The following is a 19,781-nucleotide window of genomic DNA, read 5'->3' as shown; positions in this document are numbered from 1 at the left end:
TTCAGGACTAACAGTGTTTGTTATAAAGTCTGACAGCAGCAGAAGGAAAGACCTGTGAAACCTTTCCTTCACACAGCGAGGGTGGATCAGTCTCTCACTGAAGCTGCTCTCCAGAGCGGACAGAGTGTCCTGCAGGGGACAGAGTGTCCTGCAGGGGACAGAGCGTCCTGCAGGGGGCGACACTCATGGTCCAGCATAGATGTGAATTTAGCCAGGACCCTCCTGTCCCCCACCTCCTGCACCGAGTCCAGAGCACAGCCCAGGACGGAGCTGGACTTCTTGATGACTTTGTCCAGCCTCTTCCTCTCCCTCTCTGTGATGCTGCTGCTCCAGCAGGCCACACCTACAGGAGCTGATGCCACCACAGAGTCAGAGAAGGTCGTCAGGACTGGCCCTGTCAGGAGTGGCCCTGTCAAGAGTGGCCCTGTCAGGAGCCGCCCTGTCAGGAGCCGCCCTATCAGGAGTGGCCCTGTCAGGAGTGGCCCTGTCAGGAGTGGCCCTGTCAGGAGCCGCCCTGTCAGGAGCCGCCCTGTCAGGAGTGGCCCTGTCAGGAGCGGCCCTGTCAGGAGGGGCCCTGTCAGGAGTGGCCCTGTCAGGAGCCGCCCTGTCAGAAGCCGCCCTGTCAGGGGCCGCCCTGTCAGGGGCCGCCCTGTCAGGAGTGGCCCTGTCAGGAGTGGCCCTGTCACTTCCTGTCTCCTTCAAGACCTGAGTCTCCTCAGGAGGTGGAGCCGACTCTGGCTCTTCCTGTACAGTCTGTGTTATGAGTCCAGTTTGTGGTTCAGATGAAACACCAGGTCCTTGTATGAGTCACTCTCTCAATGTCCCGTCCCTGGATGTTCACTGGTGAGGGGGGCGTGGCCTCTGTGGAAGTCCACCACCATCTCCTTGGTCTTCCCCGCGTTGATGAGGAGGTGGTTCCACAAAGTCCTGCTCCAGTCCTCTGTCCTCCACATCGTCGTCGTGTAGGGACGATGTAGGGACGATGTAGGGACGATGTATCGACGATGTAGCGACGATGTATCGACGATGTAGCGACGATGTAGCGGCGATGTAGCGACGATGTAGCGGCGATGTAGGGGCGATGTAGCGACGATGTAGCGACGATGTATCGACGATGTAGCGACGATGTAGCGGCGATGTAGCGACGATGTAGCGGCGATGTAGGGGCGATGTAGCGACGATGTAGCGACGATGTAGCGGCGATGTAGCGGCGATGTAGCGGCGATGTAGCGGCGATGTAGCGGCGATGTAGGGGCGATGTATCGACGATGTAGCGACGATGTAGCGACGATGTAGCGACGATGTAGCGACGATGTAGCGACGATGTAGCGACGATGTAGCGACGATGTAGCGACGATGTAGCGACGATGTAGCGGCGATGTAGGGACGATGTAGCGACGATGTAGCGGCGATGTAGGGACGATGTAGCGACGATGTAGCGGCGATGTAGGGACGATGTAGCGACGATGTAGCGACGATGTAGCGGCGATGTAGCGGCGATGTAGGGACGATCGCGCAATGAGAGTTGGCTGGTAGAGACTCTGTCTTGGGTAATCAGTGTCATGTGTTAAGGTGAAGATGATAGAGACATGAGGTGGGAGGGCGGGGTCGAGAGAGCAGAGATGACAAGAGATGCTGTGAATAGGCTTCTGGGTAATTAGAGGTGTGGTTAGAGAGTGGGGCGTGTTTACTGGTGGAGTAGAGGTTGAGGTGTGGTCCAGCTCCTGAACCCATTAACATCTCCAACTCCACTTTTGTCGCCGTGTTGTATATTAATTCCACACATTTGATTTTTCAGGCTCCTTAAATATTTGCAGACATTTGACAGGAACTCTCTGTATGTCTGGAGCAGCACACAGCCGTACACCTTCTGCTGGAAGACATTCTGAGGTGGAGGCAGTGACGTAGCTCCACCGCTGGAGTCTGGCTCCAGAGGAGGTGAGTTTGGAAACAGGTCCTGATACACATTGTTCATTTGAACCTCCAGGTATTGGCTGCGCCCCCTGATGGCGTGTAGCTGCAGCAGCAGCAGGCTGTCTGCGAGCTCTGTCTGCTGCTCATGAACTCTTCTGAAATGTGGACTGAACGCCTGAAAGCCAGTGTGGATGCTGCTGATCTGCTTAGAAGGCTCTAAACCAGAGATGTTTGGATCTGGAAGCCCGTTAAGAGTCACTTTACATATGAGCTCTGACAGGTCCGACAGGTCACCCTGAGCGGCTTTCTACAACACAACAAGCAACAGTTTGGTGAGAAACCACTCACACAAGGAAACAAATCCTAGGCTAGTCTATTTTATGCAATTATAATAACTAAATACATTTCAGTGGCATAGCTTATAACACATACAATATTTCTAGACAGTTTCAGATTCAACCTACAGCACCAGTGCTAGACTGGGTCCTCTACTTCTACACATGGTGATGTAAAGTCACTGCACAATCACAGCAGAATCACTCACATATGTTTCGATTATGTCCACAGATTCCTTTTGAACCAATCTTGCAAGTTTCAGCGCCTGCTGGAGCGAGTTCCCACACGGCTGAGTCCTGCTCGCTGCCACCGTTATGGTCGAATCAAAAACCATCATGAGCATCAGGGAGAGTAATGCTGAACAGAAGAGGTTAGAGCTCACAAACACAACTCTTTACGAATGACTCTTTTCTTTCATTAGATTAGGTATTATGTATCAAAGATGTCGAGTATTGTACATGTTTCATACAAATTCAGTCACGTGGTCAAATGTCATAGAAATAGCACAGACTCACATACTGCAGAATAAAATGGACCAAAGTGAAAAGTAGAAGCATCACTTACTTGCTACTGTTTGTGAGTTCAGTTGAAAATACAGGGTCTGTCCAGGTCCTGTCATTCTTCTGGCAGGACCACAGGCCATTTGCCCCTGTCGTAATCACACTCTTTTAGAGGAAGCGACGTGCTCAAGTTTTATGGCGGTTGTATCCAAGTGTTGTTGTTGTTGTTGTTGTTGTTTTATGGCGGTTGGCATCCAATTGTTGCATTACCGCCAGACTTTATTCCTCAGACTTTTCGTAGTTGTTGTTGTTGTTGTTGTTGTTTTATGGCGGTTGGCATCCGAGTGTTGCATTACCGCCAGACTTTATTCCTCAGACGTTTCGTAGTCCTCAGACTCTGTCGTAGTCCGTAAAAGTACTCCTCCCATCGCTTTGGCGTTACAAAGCCCATGAGGTCATGATGTGTTTTTGTGACTAGAATAGTTGTTGTGTCAGAGACCAACCGGCTTTATTCCAGGGAGACTCTTCTTCACCTTCCTCGCCCTCTTTGACGTTCGGTGCTTTGGAAGTACAAAGCCCATGAGATCATGGGACGTCTTTGTTGTTTTACAAAGCCCATGAGGTCATGGGACGTCTTTGTCGTTTTATCCTTTAGAAGTCCTTCTTCCATCACTTTGGCGTTTCTAGGCCCATGAAGTCCAAGCGCGTTAGAACATCCTCTTGCTCCTCATCCTCGGCTCAGTCTCCAACACCCCCCACCTCTATAAACGTTTACCCAGCCCTGTGCTACATAAGTAAGCAACCACAGCCTGACACAAACCCTGTGACTGGATCGCCAGAACGTTCCGCAGATTGAACTCCCGCCCATTATTCCGAAACCACAAGGCCAACCCGGCCCTTTCCCTATCATAAGCCTCACAGCAAATCAGCACATGCTCGACAGTCTCTGGCACCCGACAGTGACCACACAGACCGGTCGGATGTTTGCCTATCCTACTTAGTGACCAATTGAGTCCAGTATGGCCAATCCTCATGCGGGCGAAGGCCCTTTCCTCCCACGCGTTCCTGCCCATAGACCCGCAAGGACCCACACTACCCTGTATGTGATAGAGATGCCGTCCAGTAACACAGTGGCTCCAAAATTCCTGCCAAAGGCCGACCACATGACTCTTGATAACAGGCTTGATTTCAGATTTGCTTAACTCAACCGCCACATCAATTGATGGCCGCCGAAGGGAACGTTTAGCCAGTGCATCAGCCATTTCGTTACCATCCACCCCCACATGCGCAGGGACCCAAATGAAGGAAACCCTCACATCCTTCCTGGACAGGGAGAGCATCAGACAGAAGATGCCATTCAACACATCCTGTCTGCAATCCGATTTCCCAGATTTAATGCTTTGCAATGCAGAAAGGCTGTCAGAGGCCACCACAATGCCGCAACACTGCAAAGCAGATTCCGCCCATTCCAACGCCAACCGTATCGCTATAAGTTCCGACGTGAAAACAGAAAGGCGATCTGTCAACCTCTTCTTGACCGCTAGCCCCAGGTCAGGCACAAAATAAGCGGCGCCAGTACGCCCACTCTCAGGATCCCTAGACCCGTCGGTATAAATAAACACATCACCTGAGTGCTTATCGATGAGCGCTTGAACGGCAAACTGCGGTGCCCTCCCAGCGACTCCTCTAAGCTTGCCATGCAAGCTAACATCAACAGGAGCCGGGACAAACTTCCACGGAGCTATAGCAGACAAAGCCACCGACGGGCTCACACGCAGATCACCAACCCCCGCAAGCCGCGCCTTCGCATTTCCTACCTGGCTGAAAATCATACCGCCAGCCTCACTCTGCCCCCCATCAGTCCTCAGACTCTGTCGTAGTCCGTAAAAGAACTCCTTCCATTGCTTTGGCGTTACAAAGCCCATGAGGTCATGATATGTCTTTGTGACTAGAATAGTTGTTGTTGTTTCAGAGACCAACCGGCTTTATTCCAGGGAGACTCTTCTTCATCTTCCTCTCCTTCTTTGACGTTCGGTGCTTCCACCGTACAGCTTTATTCTTCAGGCTTCATTCTATAGGCTTTAATATGTCCACTGATGTCGCCGCTTGGTAGCCGTGCGTCTACAAGACTGGGCGAGGACAGGAGACCACCCCCACCCCCATCTCGTCACTCTGATCACTCTGACTCCCCACAAGCAGACCCCCATCACTCCGACTCCCATTTAGCGCCTTTAGCCTGTTTTCTATATCTGCCCAATCAAGCTCCTTTGTTCCAAGGAATCTCCCTGCAGCTTTAGCAATGATCCTGATCCTTTCAGTTCTGCTTTGAGTCTGAGCAGCACAGTTTACAACATCCACCATAAAGAGTACAAAATCCTCTCTATCCACAACCAGGGTATTCTCATTAATTCTGGAACCTGCACACTTGAGACCTCCACTCTTGAAACCTTCACACTTCTTGGGAGTCACGCTGGCCTTTCTCATTTCGCCCTGGCTGGGAGCAGCGCTGGCTCCTCTCTCTGTATTTACTCTAAACTCGTTACTTGAAACTTTCTTGACTGCATCTGCATAGGATATACCTTGAGAGACCTTTATTTTCTGCACCTCAGCAGCTCTTTTGCTAAACCTGCATCCCCCGTAGGCAGAGCTATGTTCTTCCCCACAGTTACAGCACTTCAGTTTTGCTCCCACGTCACACTTCCCATACTCGTGATCTCCTGCACATTTACCACATCTTTGCCTCCCTCTACAGACCGCTGCAATATGCCCAAAGCGCTGGCACTTAAAGCAACGCAGGGGCGGCGGAACATATGGCCTGACGCTATAGCACATGTACCCAATGAACACCTTACTAGGCAGGCACCTCCCTTCAAGTGTTACCATTACCGACAAGCTGTCACATCTTACCCCAAACCGGGTCACCTTCAAACGCCTAGCGTCCACCACCGTAACTCCCGTCAAATTCTCCTTAACTTCATCCACAGACGTCGCCGTAGGGACACCTACGATAACTCCTCTGACCGTGTTTCTTTCAGCATTAGACACAAGAATGTCCTTTCCACCCAGACGTTTAGTTCCAATCGCCTTCCGTTGCTGAGCCGCGTCCTTGCACACGACCAGCAGCGAGCCATCTCTAAGGACACTCGCACTCTTGATCACTCCCACAGCTACAGTTAGGCTCTTTGACAATGCCACTGAATTCCACTCCTTAAAGGATGCACTATCCTGTGCAAGCTTTATGATCACCTTACAGTCTCTGCTCTCACCCCGGATATCAATAGCTTCAGCCTCATCCTGCTGCTCATTCCCAGAACCCTCGGACGAGCTAAGGGACTTTTTACGTTTCCGGGCACGTGCAGCCAGAAAAGGCTGCTCCTCCACGCCGTCCAGAACGTCTTCCATCCCCGATCCACTCTCCTCCGCCATCTCCCGTCTCTCCAGACCGGGTGTTGAGCAAGGTCTCCTCACAGTTTTGTACTATAATGGCGGTTGGCATCCAAGTGTTGCATCTGACACCAGCTTTTCGTTGCATTACCGCCAGACTTTTCCGCCAGACTTGTTTCAGAGACCAACCGGCTTTATGCCAGGGAGACTCTTCTTCATCTTCCTCTCCCTCTTTGATGCTCGGTGCCTCCACCGTACAGCTTTATTCTTTAGGCTTCATTCTATAGGCTTTAATATTTCCACTGATGTCGCTGCGTGGTAGCCGTGCGTCTACGAGACTGGGCGAGGACAGGAGACCACCCCCACCCCCATCTCGTCACTCTGATCACTCTGACTCCCCAAAAGCAGACCCCCATCACTCCGACTCCCATTTAGCGCCTTTAGCCTGTTTTCTATATCTGCCCAATCAAGCTCCTTTGTTCCAAGGAATCTCCCTGCAGCTTTAGCAATGATCCTGATCCTTTCAGTTCTGCTTTGAGCCTGAGCAGCACAGTTTACAACATCCACCATAAAGAGTACAAAATCCTCTCTATCCACAACCAGGGTATTCTCATTAATTCTGGAACCTGCACACTTGGGACCTCCACTCTTGAAACCTTCACACTTCTTGGGAGCCACGTTGGCCTTTCTCATTTCGCCCTGGCTGGGAGCAGTGCTGGCTCCTCTCTCTGTATTTACTCTAAACTCGTTACTTGAAACTTTCTTGACTGCATCTGCATAGGATACACCTTGAGAGACCTTTATTTTCTGCACCTCAGCAGCTCTTTTGCTAAACCTGCATCCCCCGTAGGCAGAGCTATGTTCTTCCCCACAGTTACAGCACTTCAGTTTTGCTCCCACGTCACACTTCCCATACTCGTGATCTCCTGCACATTTACCACATCTTTGCCTCCCTCTACAGACCGCTGCAATATGCCCAAAGCGCTGGCACTTAAAGCAACGCAGGGGCGGTGGAACATATGGCCTAACGTCATGGCACATGAACCCAATGAACACCTTACTAGGCAGGCACCTCCCTTCAAGTGTTACCATTACCGACAAGCTGTCACATCTTACCCCAGACCGGGTCACCTTCAACCGCCTAGCGTCCACCACCTTAGCTCCAGTCAAATTCTCCTTAACTTCATCCACAGACGTCGCCGTAGGGACACCTACGATAACTCCTCTGACCGTATTTCTTTCAGCATCAGACACAAGAATGTCCTTTCCACCCAGACGTTTAGTTCCAATCGCCTTCCGTTGCTGAGCCGCGTCCTTGCACACGACCAGCAGCGAGCCATCTCTAAGGACACTCGCACTCTTGATCACTCCCACAGCTACAGTTAGGCTCTTTGACAATGCCACTGAATTCCACTCCTTAAAGGATGCACTATCCTGTGCAAGCTTTATGATCACCTTACAGTCTCTGCTCTCACTCCGGATATCAATAGCTTCAGCCTCATCCTGCTGCTCATTCCCAGAACCCTCGGACGAGCTAAGGGACTTTTTACGTTTCCGGGCACGTGCAGCCAGAAAAGGCTGCTCCTCCACACCGTCCAGAACGTCTTCGACCACCGATCCACTCTCCTCCGCCATCTCCCGTCTCTCCAGACCGGAGACTGCCTTAGCGTGGCTCCCAAGAAGTGTGAAGGTTTCGGGAGTGGAGGTCCCAAGTGTGCAGGTTCCAGAATTGGTGAGAATGCCCTGGTTGTGGATGGAGAGGATTTTGTGCTCTTTGTGGTGGATGTTGTAAACTGTGCTGCTCGGACTCAGGGCAGAACTGAAAGGATCAGGATCATTGCTGAAGCTGCAGGGAGATTCCTTGGAGCAAGGGAGCTTGATTGGGCAGGTATAGAGGGCGGGCTGGGGGCGCTAAATGGGAGTCGGATTGATGGGGGTCTGCTTTTGGGGAGTCGGAGTGATCGGAGTGGCGAGATGGGGGTGGTCTCCTGTCCTCGTCCGGTCTCGTGGACGCACGGCTGCCAGGCAGCGACATCAGTGGAAATATTGGGGCCTATAGAATGAAGCCTAAAGGGTGGAGCTGTACGGTGGAGGCACCGAACGTCAAAGAAGGAGAGGAAGATGAAGAAGAGTCTCCCTGGAATAAAGCCGTTCGGTCTCTGAAACAGCAGCAGCTGTTCTGGTCGCAGGGACGTGTCATGACCTCATGGGCTTTGTGGCGCCGGGGCAATGGAAGGAGTTCTTTTGCAGACTGCGACGGTCCGAGGACTGCAAAAAGTCTGAGGAATAAAGTCTGGCGGTAATGCAACAATTGGATGCCAACCGCCATAAAACAACAACAACAACAACCTCAAGTGATCTGTTTCTTCAATGGGCATAGGGACGTCTCCCTTTGACTGCATGGGCAGGTGCTCGAACAGGTCAGGGAGGTGAGGTTCTTGGGGGTCACCTTTGACGAGAGGCTTAGTTGGCGTCAGCACATTGATGAGGTCAGTGGTAAATGCAAAAGGGTGAATAACTTGCTTCGTTGTCTATCCGGCCAGGACTGGGGGGCCAGCAGAAGGTCGCTCCTGGGTATTTATCGGGCCGTCATGAGGGCGGCTATTGATTATGGCTGTATAGCCTACATGTCTGCGGCTGAGACTAACTTAAAGAAGCTTGATGTGGAGCAAGCCCAGGCCTTGCGCATCTGCTGTAGGGCTTTTAGGACCTCCCCTGTCTCGGCGCTGCAGGTTGAGTTGGGGGAATTGCCGTTACGGCTCCGGAGGCTAGAACTTCTGTTGGCTTACTGGGTGAATGTGCAAGGTCATACGAGCTCTCACCCGGTGAGGGACTTTCTCAGGGTTGATGGGGGGCAGAATGAGGCTGGCGGTATGGTTTTTAGCCAGGTAGGAAATGCGAAGGCGCGGCTTGCGGGGGTTGGTGATCTGCGTGTGAGCCCGTCGGTGGCTTTGTCTGCTATAGCTCCGTGGAAGTTTTGTCCCGGCTCCTGTTGATGTTAGCTTGCATGGCAAGCTTAGAGGAGTCGCTGAGAGGGCACCGCAGTTTGCCGTTCAAGCGCTCATCGATAAGCACTCAGGTGATGTGTTTATTTATACCGACGGGTCTAGGGATCCTGAGAGTGGGCGTACTGGCGCCGCTTATTTTGTGCCTGACCTGGGGCTGGCGGTCAAGAAGAGGTTGACAGATCGCCTTTCTGTTTTCACGTCGGAACTCATAGCGATACGGTTGGCATTGGAATGGGCGGAATCTGCTTTGCAGTGTTGCGGCATTGTGGTGGCCTCTGACAGCCTTTCTGCATTGCAAAGCATTAAATCTGGGAAATCGGATTGCAGACAGGATGTGTTGAATGGCATCTTCTGTCTGATACTCTCCCTGTCCAGGAAGGATGTGAGGGTTTCCTTCATTTGGGTCCCTGCGCATGTGGGGGTGGATGGTAACGAAATGGCTGATGCACTGGCTGGGCGTTCCCTTGGGCGGCCGTCAATTGATGTGGCGGTTGAGTTGGGCAGATCTGAGGTCAAGCCTGTTGTCGGGGGTCATGTGGTTGGCCTTTGGCGGGAGTTTTGGAGACACTGTTGCTGGACGGCATCTCTATCACATGCTGGGTGGTGTGGGTCCTTGCGGGTCTGTGGGCAGGGGCGCGTGGGAGGAGGGGGCCTTCGCCCGCATGGGGATTGGCCATGCTGGACTCGGTTGGTCGCTGGGTAGGGTGGGCAGACATCCGGCCGGTCTGTGTGGTCGCTGTCGGGTGCCAGAGACTGTCGAGCATGTGCTGATTTGCTGTGGGGCTTGTGGTGGAGAGGGGGCCGGGTTGGCCTTGTGGTTTCGGAGTGATGGGTGGGAGTTCAGTCTGCGGAGCGTTCTAGCGATCCAGTCACAGTGTTTGTGTCGGGCTGTGGTTGCTTGCTTATGTGGCTGTTGTTGTTGTTGTTGTTGTTTTATGGCGGTTGGCATCCGAGTGTTGCATTACCGCCAGACTTCATTCCTCAGACGTTTCGTAGTTGTTGTTGTTGTTGTTGTTGTTGTTTTATGGCGGTTGGCATCCAATTGTTGCATTACCGCCAGACTTTATTCCTCAGACTTTTCGTAGTCCTCAGACTGTCGTAGTCCGTAAAAGTACACCTTCCATTGCTTTGGTGTTACAAAGCCCATGAGGTGGAGACTGAGCCGAGGATGAGGAGCAAGAGGATGTTCTAACGCGCTTTGACTTCATGGGCCTAGAAACGCCAAAGTGATGGAAGAAGGACTTCTAAAGGATAAAACGACAAAGACGTCCCATGACCTCATGGGCTTTGTAAAACAACAAAGACGTCCCATGACCTCATGGGCTTTGTACTTCCAAAGCACCGAACGTCAAAGAGGGAGAGGAAGATGAAGAAGAGTCTCCCTGGAATAAAGCCGGTTGGTCTCTGAAACAACAACAACTATTCTAGTCACAAAGACATATCATGACCTCATGGGCTTTGTAACACCAAAGCAATGGAAGGAGTACTTTTACGGACTACGACAGAGTCTGAGGACTACGACAAAGTCTGAGGAATAAAGTCTGGCGGTAATGCAACACTCGGATGCCAACCGCCATAAAACAACAACAACAACAACAACAAAATGTAAATATATGATTATATAAGATAAGATAAGATAAGATAATCCTTTATTGTCCCACATGGGGAAATTCCATTGATGCAACGCAGGTAGATACAGAGATAGATACAGAAGAAAAGAACAAATAACTTATAGGAAGTTTGAAAAACTTGTGATACATATTATCTGCATCATTAGTCTAAGACAGGGGCAATTATTTTCCTCCGAGGGCCATATTTGAATCCAGGCCTGTAGCGGAGGCCGGCCCGCCATCATTGGTGTGGAAAAAAAAAATCCCAAAAATTAAACAAATAAAATATCACTTTTCTGTCAAATATAGGCTATTGAATCTATTTAATTTATTTCTCGTCATAGGTATTAAGGATACACGTGCAGACAGATGCCTGAGGGCAAAAAAGGCCGGCCCTGGTCTAAGAGGAGAATCGGCCTGTATTTTTAATGGCATGTGTGAAAGTGTTGTAAAAGCAGCTGTGAGGAATGGTTACCCCCATTGTCGCCAGGGAGGGATTCCCCACGCTCTTATCTCTAAGGAAAATACCTGCCTATTATGCCTAAAATCCATAATGTGAAATAAAAGGACCTGCACGAGAGAAAAACGACGTGAGACTTCGAGGGTCGCCAGGTTGCTTACAACAGCCTGGCGATCCAGCAGTTTCTCCCTTCCAGCCGCACAAATGTCTCACGGTTTCTGTGTCGTTCTATATTCTAAGTTGAATTGTGTTCTCTGTGTGTTAAGGAATAGCATTGGTTTATGTGTGATTTCTTGACAGCATGACTCTTGCAATGCCCTCCTCGTCGGGATCCCTGGGTCCTGACGAGTGCTGCCCGGGTCCTGACGAGTGCTGCCCGGGTCCTGACGAGTGCTGCCCGGGTCCTGACGAGGAGGTGCAAATATGACCACATCACTCCAGTCCTCAGATCCCTTCATTGGCCCATTCAACAAAGAATTCAATTCAATACAAACTCTGTCACCTCAGCCACCAGTGCACACATGGAACTGCCCCTGCCCCTCAGTGAGCTCCTTACGCCACACACCGCCCCAAGAACCCTCCGCTCCACCTTCATTCTCATGTTTTATGTGTGTGTATGCTTTATTGTTTTACCTTGTTTTAACTGTAACTTGCTTGTTGTTTTTAGCCTCTGTTAGCACTTTGAGGTTCCATTGGAATGGAAAGTGCATTATAAATAAAATGTATTATTATTATTATTATTATTATTATTATCTATTAGACTGGGCGGGGACAGGAGCCCCCACCTCCAGTTCTTCACTCTGATCACTCTGGTTCCCCAAAAGTAGAACCTCCGTCACTCAGACTCCCGTTTAGCGCCTTTCTCCTGTTTTCTATTTCTGCCTCGAGCTCTTTTGTTCCAAGGAATCTTCAGCTTTAGCAACAATCCTGATCCTTTCAGTTTAGAACATCCTCTCTCTCCACAACTAGGGTATTCTCACTAATTCTGGAACCTCCACACTTGGAACCGAGAGTTGCATTACCGCCAGACTTTATTGTTGTTGTTGTTGTTGTTGTTGTTTTATGGCGGTTGGCATCCAATTGTTGCATTACCGCCAGACTTTATTCCTCAGACTTTTCGTAGTCCTCAGACTCTCACAGTTGTTGTTGTTGTTGTTGTTGTTTTATGGCGGTTGGCATCCAATTGTTGCATTACCGCCAGACTTTATTCCTCAGACTTTTCGTAGTCCGTAAAAGAACTCCTTCCATTGCTTTGGTGTTACAAAGCCCATGAGGTCATGATATGTCTTTGTGACTAGAATAGTTGTTGTTGTTTCAGAGACCGACCGGCTTTATTCCAGGGAGACTCTTCTTCATCTTCCTCTCCTTCTTTGACGTTCGGTGCTTCCACCGTACAGCTTTATTCTTTAGGCTTCATTCTATAGGCTTTAATATTTCCACTGATGTCGCTGCTTGGTAGCCGTGCGTCTACGAGACTGGACGAGGACAGGAGACCACCCCCACCCCCATCCCGCCACTCTGATCACTCTGACTCCCCAAAAGCAGACCCCCATCACTCCGACTCCCATTTAGCGCCCCTAGCCTGTTTTCATTGTCGTAGTCCTTAAAAGTTCTTCTTCCATTGCTTTGGTGTTACAAAGCCCATGAGGTCATGAGATGTCTTTGTTGTTGTTTCCTTTAGGTTCAGAGTCCGACCGGCTTAATTCCAGGGCTGACTCTCCATCTTCCTCTCCTTCTTTGATGTTCGGTGCTTCCGCCGTACAGCTTTACTCTTTAGGCTTCATTCTTTAGGCTTTGATATTTCCACTTATGTCGTTGCTTGGCAGCCGTGCATCTACTAGACTGGATGGCGGAGGAGAGTGGATCGGTGGTCGAAGACGTTCTGGACGGCGTGGAGGAGCAGCCTTTTCTGGCTGCACGTGCCCGGAAACGTAAAAAGTCCCTTAGCTCGTCCGAGGGTTCTGGGAATGAGCAGCAGGATGAGGCTGAAGCTATTGATGTCCGGGGTGAGAGCAGAGACTGTAAGGTGATCATAAAGCTTGCACAGGATAGTGCATCCTTTAAGGAGTGGAATTCAGTGGCATTGTCAAAGAGCCTAACTGTAGCTGTGGGAGTGATCAAGAGTGCGAGTGTCCTTAGAGATGGCTCGCTGCTGGTCGTGTGCAAGGACGCGGCTCAGCAAAGGAAGGCGATTGGAACTAAACGTCTGGGTGGAAAGGACATTCTTGTGTCTGATGCTGAAAGAAACACGGTCAGAGGAGTTATCGTAGGTGTCCCTACGGCGACGTCTGTGGATGAAGTTAAGGAGAATTTGACTGGAGCTACGGTGGTGGACGCTAGGCGGTTGAAGGTGACCCGGTCTGGGGTAAGATGTGACAGCTTGTCGGTAATGGTAACACTTGAAGGGAGGTGCCTGCCTAGTAAGGTGTTCATTGGGTACATGTGCCATGACGTTAGGCCATATGTTCCGCCGCCCCTGCGTTGCTTTAAGTGCCAGCGCTTTGGGCATATTGCAGCGGTCTGCAGAGGGAAGCAAAGATGTGGTAAATGTGCAGGAGATCACGAGTATGGGAAGTGTGACGAAGGAGCAGAACTGAAGTGCTGTAACTGTGGGGAAGAACATAGCTCTGCCTACGGGGGATGCAGGTTTAGCAAAAGAGCTGCTGAGGTGCATAAAATAAAGGTCTCTCAAGGTATATCCTATGCAGATGCAGTCAAGAAAGTTTCAAGTAACGAGTTTAGAGTAAATACAGAGAGAGGAGCCAGCGCTGCTCCCGGCCAGGGCGAAATGAGAAAGGCCAGCGTGGCTCCCAAGAAGTGTGAAGGTTTCAAGAGTGGAGGTCCCAAGTGTGCAGGTTCCGGAATTAATGAGAATACCCTGGTTGTGGATAGAGAGGATTTTGTACTCTTTATGGTGGATGTTGTAAACTGTGCTGCTCAGACTCAAAGCAGAACTGAAAGGATCAGGGTCATTGCAAAAGCTGCAGGGAGATTCCTTGGAACAAAGGAGCTTGATTGGGCAGATATAGAAAACAGGCTAAAGGCGCTAAATGGGAGTCGGAGTGATGGGGGTCTGCTTTTGGGGAGTCAGAGTGATCAGAGTGACGAGATGGGGGTGGGGGTGGTCTCCTGTCCTCGCTCAGTCTCGTAGACGCACGGCTACCAAGCAGCGACATCAGCGGAAATATTAAAGCCTATAGAATGAAGCCTAAAGAATAAAGCTGTACGGTTGTTGTTGTTGTTGTTGTTGTTTTATGGCGGTTGGCATCCGAGTGTTGCATTACCGCCAGACTTTATTCCTCAGACGTTTCGTAGTCCTCAGACTCTGTCGTAGTCCGTAAAAGTACTCCTCCCATCGCTTTGGCGTTACAAAGCCCATGAGGTCATGATGTGTTTTTGTGACTAGAATAGTTGTTGTGTCAGAGACCAACCGGCTTTATTCCAGGGAGACTCTTCTTCACCTTCCTCGCCCTCTTTGACGTTCGGTGCTTTGGAAGTACAAAGCCCATGAGATCATGGGACGTCTTTGTTGTTTTACAAAGCCCATGAGGTCATGGGACGTCTTTGTCGTTTTATCCTTTAGAAGTCCTTCTTCCATCACTTTGGCGTTTCTAGGCCCATGAAGTCCAAGCGCGTTAGAACATCCTCTTGCTCCTCATCCTCGGCTCAGTCTCCAACACCCCCCACCTCTATAAACGTTTACCCAGCCCTGTGCTACATAAGTAAGCAACCACAGCCTGACACAAACCCTGTGACTGGATCGCCAGAACGTTCCGCAGATTGAACTCCCGCCCATTATTCCGAAACCACAAGGCCAACCCGGCCCTTTCCCTATCATAAGCCTCACAGCAAATCAGCACATGCTCGACAGTCTCTGGCACCCGACAGTGACCACACAGACCGGTCGGATGTTTGCCTATCCTACTCAGTGACCAATTGAGTCCAGTATGGCCAATCCTCATGCGGGCGAAGGCCCTTTCCTCCCACGCGTTCCTGCCCATAGACCCGCAAGGACCCACACTACCCTGTATGTGATAGAGATGCCGTCCAGTAACACAGTGGCTCCAAAATTCCTGCCAAGCTGTACGGTGGAAGCACCGAACGTCAAAGAAGGAGAGGAAGATGAAGAAGAGTCTCCCTGGCATAAAGCCGGTCGGTCTCCGAAAAGTCTGAGGAATAAAGTCTGGCGGTAATGCAACAATTGGATGCCAACCGCCATAAAACAACAACAACAACAACAACAACAACTATTCTAGTCACAAAGCATGACCTCATGGGCTTTGTAACACCAAAGCAATGGAAGGAGTACTTTTACGGACTACGACAGTCTGAGGACTACGAAAAGTCTGAGGAATAAAGTCTGGCGGTAATGCAACAATTGGATGCCCACCGCCATAAAACAACAACAACAACAACAACAACTGGGCGAGGACAGGAGACCACCCCCATCTCCATTTCTTCACTCTGATCACTCTGAATCCCCAAAAGTAGAACCTCCATCACTCCGACTCCCATTCAGCGCCTTTAGCCTGTTTTCTATATCTGCCCATTCATGCTCTTTTGTCCTAAGGAATCTTCCTGCAGCTTAAGCAATGATCCTGATCCTTTCAGTTCTGCTTTGAGTCTGAGCAGCACAGTTTATAACATCCACCATAAAGAGTACAAAATCCTCTATCCACAACCAGGGTATTCTCTTTAATTCTGGAACCCGCACACTTGGGACCTCCACACTTGGAACCTTCACACTTCTTGGGAGCCACGCTGGCTTCCCTCACTCTGCTCTGGCTGGGAGCAGCGCTGGCTCCTCTCTTTGTAATCACTTCAACCTCGTTACTTGAAACTTTCTTGACTACATCTGCATGGAGACCTTAATTTTCTGCACCTCAGCAGCTCTTTTGCTAAACCTACATCCCCCGTAGGCAGAGCTACGTTCTTCCCCACAGTTACAGCACTTCAGTTTTGCTCCTTCGTCACACTTCCCATACTCGTGGTCTCCTGCACATTTACCACATTTTGCTTCCCTCTGCAGACCGCTGCATTATGCCCAAAGCGCTGGCACTTGAAGCAACGCAGGGGCGGTGGAAAATATGGCCTTACGCCATAGCACATGAACCAAATGAACACCTCACTAGGCAGGCATTTCCCTTCAAGTTACCGACAGACTGTCACATCTTACCCCAAACCGGGTCACCTTCAACCGCCTAGCGTCCACCACCATAGCTCCAGTCAAATTCTCCTTTACTTCATCCACAGACGTCGCCGTAGGGACACCTACGATAACTCCTCTGACCGTGTTTCTTCCAGCATCAGACACAAGAATGTCCTTTCCACCCAGACGTTTAGTTCCAATCGCCTTCCTTTGCTGAGCCGCGTCCTTGCACACGACCAGCAGCGAGCCGTCCCTAAGGACACTCCCACAGCTACATGCAGGCTCCTTGTCAATGCCACTGGGTTCCACTCCTTAAAGGACGCATTATCCTGTGCAAGCTTTATGATCCCCTTACACGCTCTGCTCTCATCCCCGACATCGACAGCTTCATCCTGCTGCTCACTTCTAGACCCTTCGGACAAGCTAGAGGACATGTTACGTTTCCGTTTTTGAGACTCCTTCTCCGGCTGCTCAGCGGCTTCATCAACGGTGTCGGCCGGACCAGCAGCGGCCGCCTCCTTGTTTTCCGACGCCTCCAGCGCCTCATATGGGTCGGTCTCATCGTCCAATAGCGGGTCGAACCGGTTGGACACGACGCAGCCGAAGCCTTCTCGCAGGTGTCCGGGCACGCTTCTTCCTCCTCTCTGACGTTTCATGGCGGACACCACGCTTCTTCCTCCTCTCTGACGTTTCATGGCGGACACCACGCTTCTTCCTCCTCTCTGACGTTTCATGGCGGACACGCTTCTTCCTCCTCTCTGACGTTTCATGGCGGGCACGCTTCTTCCTCCTCTCTGACGTTTCATGGCGGACACCACGCTTCTTCCTCTGTCCAGGAGCCCTTCTTCGAACCACTCCTCCGGTGGCACCCAATTGCACATGGCGGCTGGATTCTTGACTTTTCTGTTGTAACACAATGCTAAAATGTTGGATCCTTCAGAGTCCGACCTCCACACTTGGAACCTTCACACTTGGAACCTCTACACTTGGAACCTCCACACTTGGAACCTCCACACTTGGAACCTCCACACTTGGAACCTCCACACTTGGAACCTCCACACTTGGAACCTCTACACTTGGAACCTCTACACTTAGAACCTCCACACTTAGAACCTCCACACTTGGAACCTCCACACTTGGAACCTCCACACTTGGAACCTCCACATTCGGAACCTCCACACTCGGAACCTCCACATTTGGAACCTCCACACTCGGAACTTCCACACTTAGAACCTCCACACTTGGAACTTCCACTTTTGGAACCTCTACACTTGGAACCTCCACACTTGGAACCTCCACACTTGGAACCTCCACACTTGAAACCTCCACACTTGGAACCTCCACATTTGGAACCTCCACATTTGGAACCTCCACACTTGGAACCTCCACACTTGGAACCTCCACACTTGGAACCTCCACACTTGGAACCTCCACATTTGGAACCTCCACACTTGGAACCTCCACACTTGGAACCTCAACACTTGGAACCTCCACACTTGGAACCAGCAGCTCTGCTCTGGCCGGTGTGTGGACTGAGCTGCAGCGTGACCTCCTGAGTGACCCCTGAGTGACCCCTGAGTGAAGCCTGGAGGCGACACGGACGACACGCAGACTCTTGGACTCTGCGCAGGCCCATCTCCTCAGGATCACAGCTTCTGGTTCCGTTCGTATAATGCACTTCACAGGCTGATAATATCATCTTAGACTTAACTCTAACACACAACTAGATAGATCTAGAACCATCATGTCTAGTGTTTTCCATCTGTAAACCAACTCATTTGCATATTACTGCTTCATGTTTATCTTTTTAATTATTTGGTCATTAAATCTTCATAACCCACATTTGTGATTGACCACGGGAAAAACCGCCACAAGTCGGCCCTGACCAAACAGAGATAAAGCGAAAATACGATTGTTTTTTTCAAATGTGTGATTTTCTTTTCTTTGCAGAATGTGCCAGTTGAAGTTATGAAGGAGCCCCTCCCCCTGTGTGCTTCAGATAACACTATTGGTTGTCCCCCTGCACAGACCCCTCCCCCTGCACAGCTGCATGCTCCCTCTTCCACAGCTGGACAATGGCCCACACCCGTTCCTCTTCACTTCTCTGCCCCGGACCATCAGCTCCCCACTTCGCCTGGACTCACCCATCCCCCCAGCACAGTCCCCCTGCCAACCACTGACTGTCACAGCAGCACAGGTGAGGAGTGAGCGGAAGAGGATTAAAGTGAGGAAGGCAGCAGGACCTGACGGCATCAGCCCCAGGCTCCTTAAGTCCTGCAGATGAACTGTGTGGAGTTATGGAGCATGTCTTCAAAATGAGCCTGAAGCTGAGGGTGGTACCACAGGTCTGAAGACCTCCTGTCTGTTACCTGTGCCCAAGACACCGCGCGCCAAAGACCTCAACAGCTTCAGGCCGGTGGCTCTCACGTCCCACCTGATGAAGACACTGGAGCTGGTCCTGGACCACCTCTGCTCCACCGTGAGCTCAGCCATGGACCCGCTGCAGTTTGCATATCGGCCTGGCATCGGAGTGGAGGACGCCGTCATCTCCTGCTGCACCACTCTCTCTCTCACCTGGAGAAGCCTGGCAGCTCTGTGAGGATCCTGTTCTTTCATCTCTCCAGCGCCTTCAACACCATCAGCTCCTGAGGGAAAAGCTGGAGACGGCTGGTGTGGAGTACGACCTGCAGAGTGGATCCTGGACCACCACAGACCGACCCCAGTTTGTGAGAGCCCGGGACTGTGTGTCTGACACTCGGACCTGCAGTGTGGGGGCGCCCCAGGGCACTGTCCTCGCACCCTTTCTCTTCACCCTCTACACTGCAGACCTCAGACACGACACGGGCAGCTGTGTCCTGCAGAAGTTCTCTGATGACTCTGCCATGATCGACCTCATCACAGACGACGATGATGTGGAGGACAAAGGACTGGAGCAGGACTTTGTGGAACCACCTCCTCATCAAGACCAAGGAGATGGTGGTGGACTTCCACAGAGGCCACGCCCCCCTCACCAGTGAACATCCAGGGAAGGGACATTGAGAGAGTGACTCATACAAGGACCTGGTGTTCATCTGAACCACAAACTGGACTCATAACACAGACTGAACAGGAAGAGCCAGAGTGGGCTCTACCTCCCGAGGAGACTCAGGTCTTTTGGAGTGACAGGGCCACTCCTGACAGGGCCACTTCTGACAGGGCCACTCCTGAAGACCTTCTATGACTCTGTGGTGGCATCAGCTCCTGTAGGTGTGGTCTGCTGGAGCAGCAGCATCACAGAGAGGGAGATGAGGAAGCTGGACAAAGCTCCGTCCTGGGCTGTGCTCTGGACTCGGTGCAGGAGGTGGGGGACAGAAGGGTCCTGGCTAGATTCACGTCTATGCTGGACCATGAGTGTTGTCCCCTGCAGGACACTCTGTCCCC

At 51.1% G+C, this 19,781-nt stretch overlaps 1 protein-coding gene across 1 annotated transcript; it reads right to left on the bottom strand.

The window, feature by feature from the left end:
* Positions 1-1,687: 1,687 nt before the first annotated feature.
* LOC140373979 (uncharacterized) lies at positions 1,688-17,242 on the bottom strand. The gene is made up of 3 exons (XM_072460739.1): positions 16,717-17,242; positions 2,459-2,607; positions 1,688-2,221 (listed from the first exon to the last, which is right to left on the bottom strand). The coding sequence occupies exons 1-3, from the start codon at positions 17,240-17,242 to the stop codon at positions 1,688-1,690; spliced, it is 1,209 nt and encodes a 402-aa protein (XP_072316840.1).
* Between the last annotated feature and the right edge of the window lie 2,539 nt (positions 17,243-19,781).

Source organism: Eucyclogobius newberryi, unplaced genomic scaffold, assembly GCF_026437365.1.
Source record: "Eucyclogobius newberryi isolate DKJ021-1_F unplaced genomic scaffold, fEucNew1.0.hap1 SCAF_3, whole genome shotgun sequence".
In the NCBI taxonomy this organism is placed as follows: domain Eukaryota; kingdom Metazoa; phylum Chordata; class Actinopteri; order Gobiiformes; family Gobiidae; genus Eucyclogobius; species Eucyclogobius newberryi.
Note: the sequence above shows the minus strand (reverse complement) of the source record. Positions and strands in the feature narration are given on the sequence as shown.

What these genes read in the sequence shown, in the direction of transcription:
- LOC140373979 (XM_072460739.1), bottom strand. Translation starts at nt 17,242, where the DNA reads ATGTGCAATTGGGTGCCACCGGAGGAGTGGTTCGAAGAAGGGCTCCTG. An exon ending in CGGGGATGAGAGCAGAGCGT is followed by an intron (nt 2,608 to 16,716) that starts GTAAGGGGATCA and finishes TCTTCTGTTCAG; the next exon opens with CATTACTCTCCCTGATGCTC. An exon ending in TGGACATAATCGAAACATAT is followed by an intron (nt 2,222 to 2,458) that starts GTGAGTGATTCT and finishes GTTGTGTTGTAG; the next exon opens with AAAGCCGCTCAGGGTGACCT.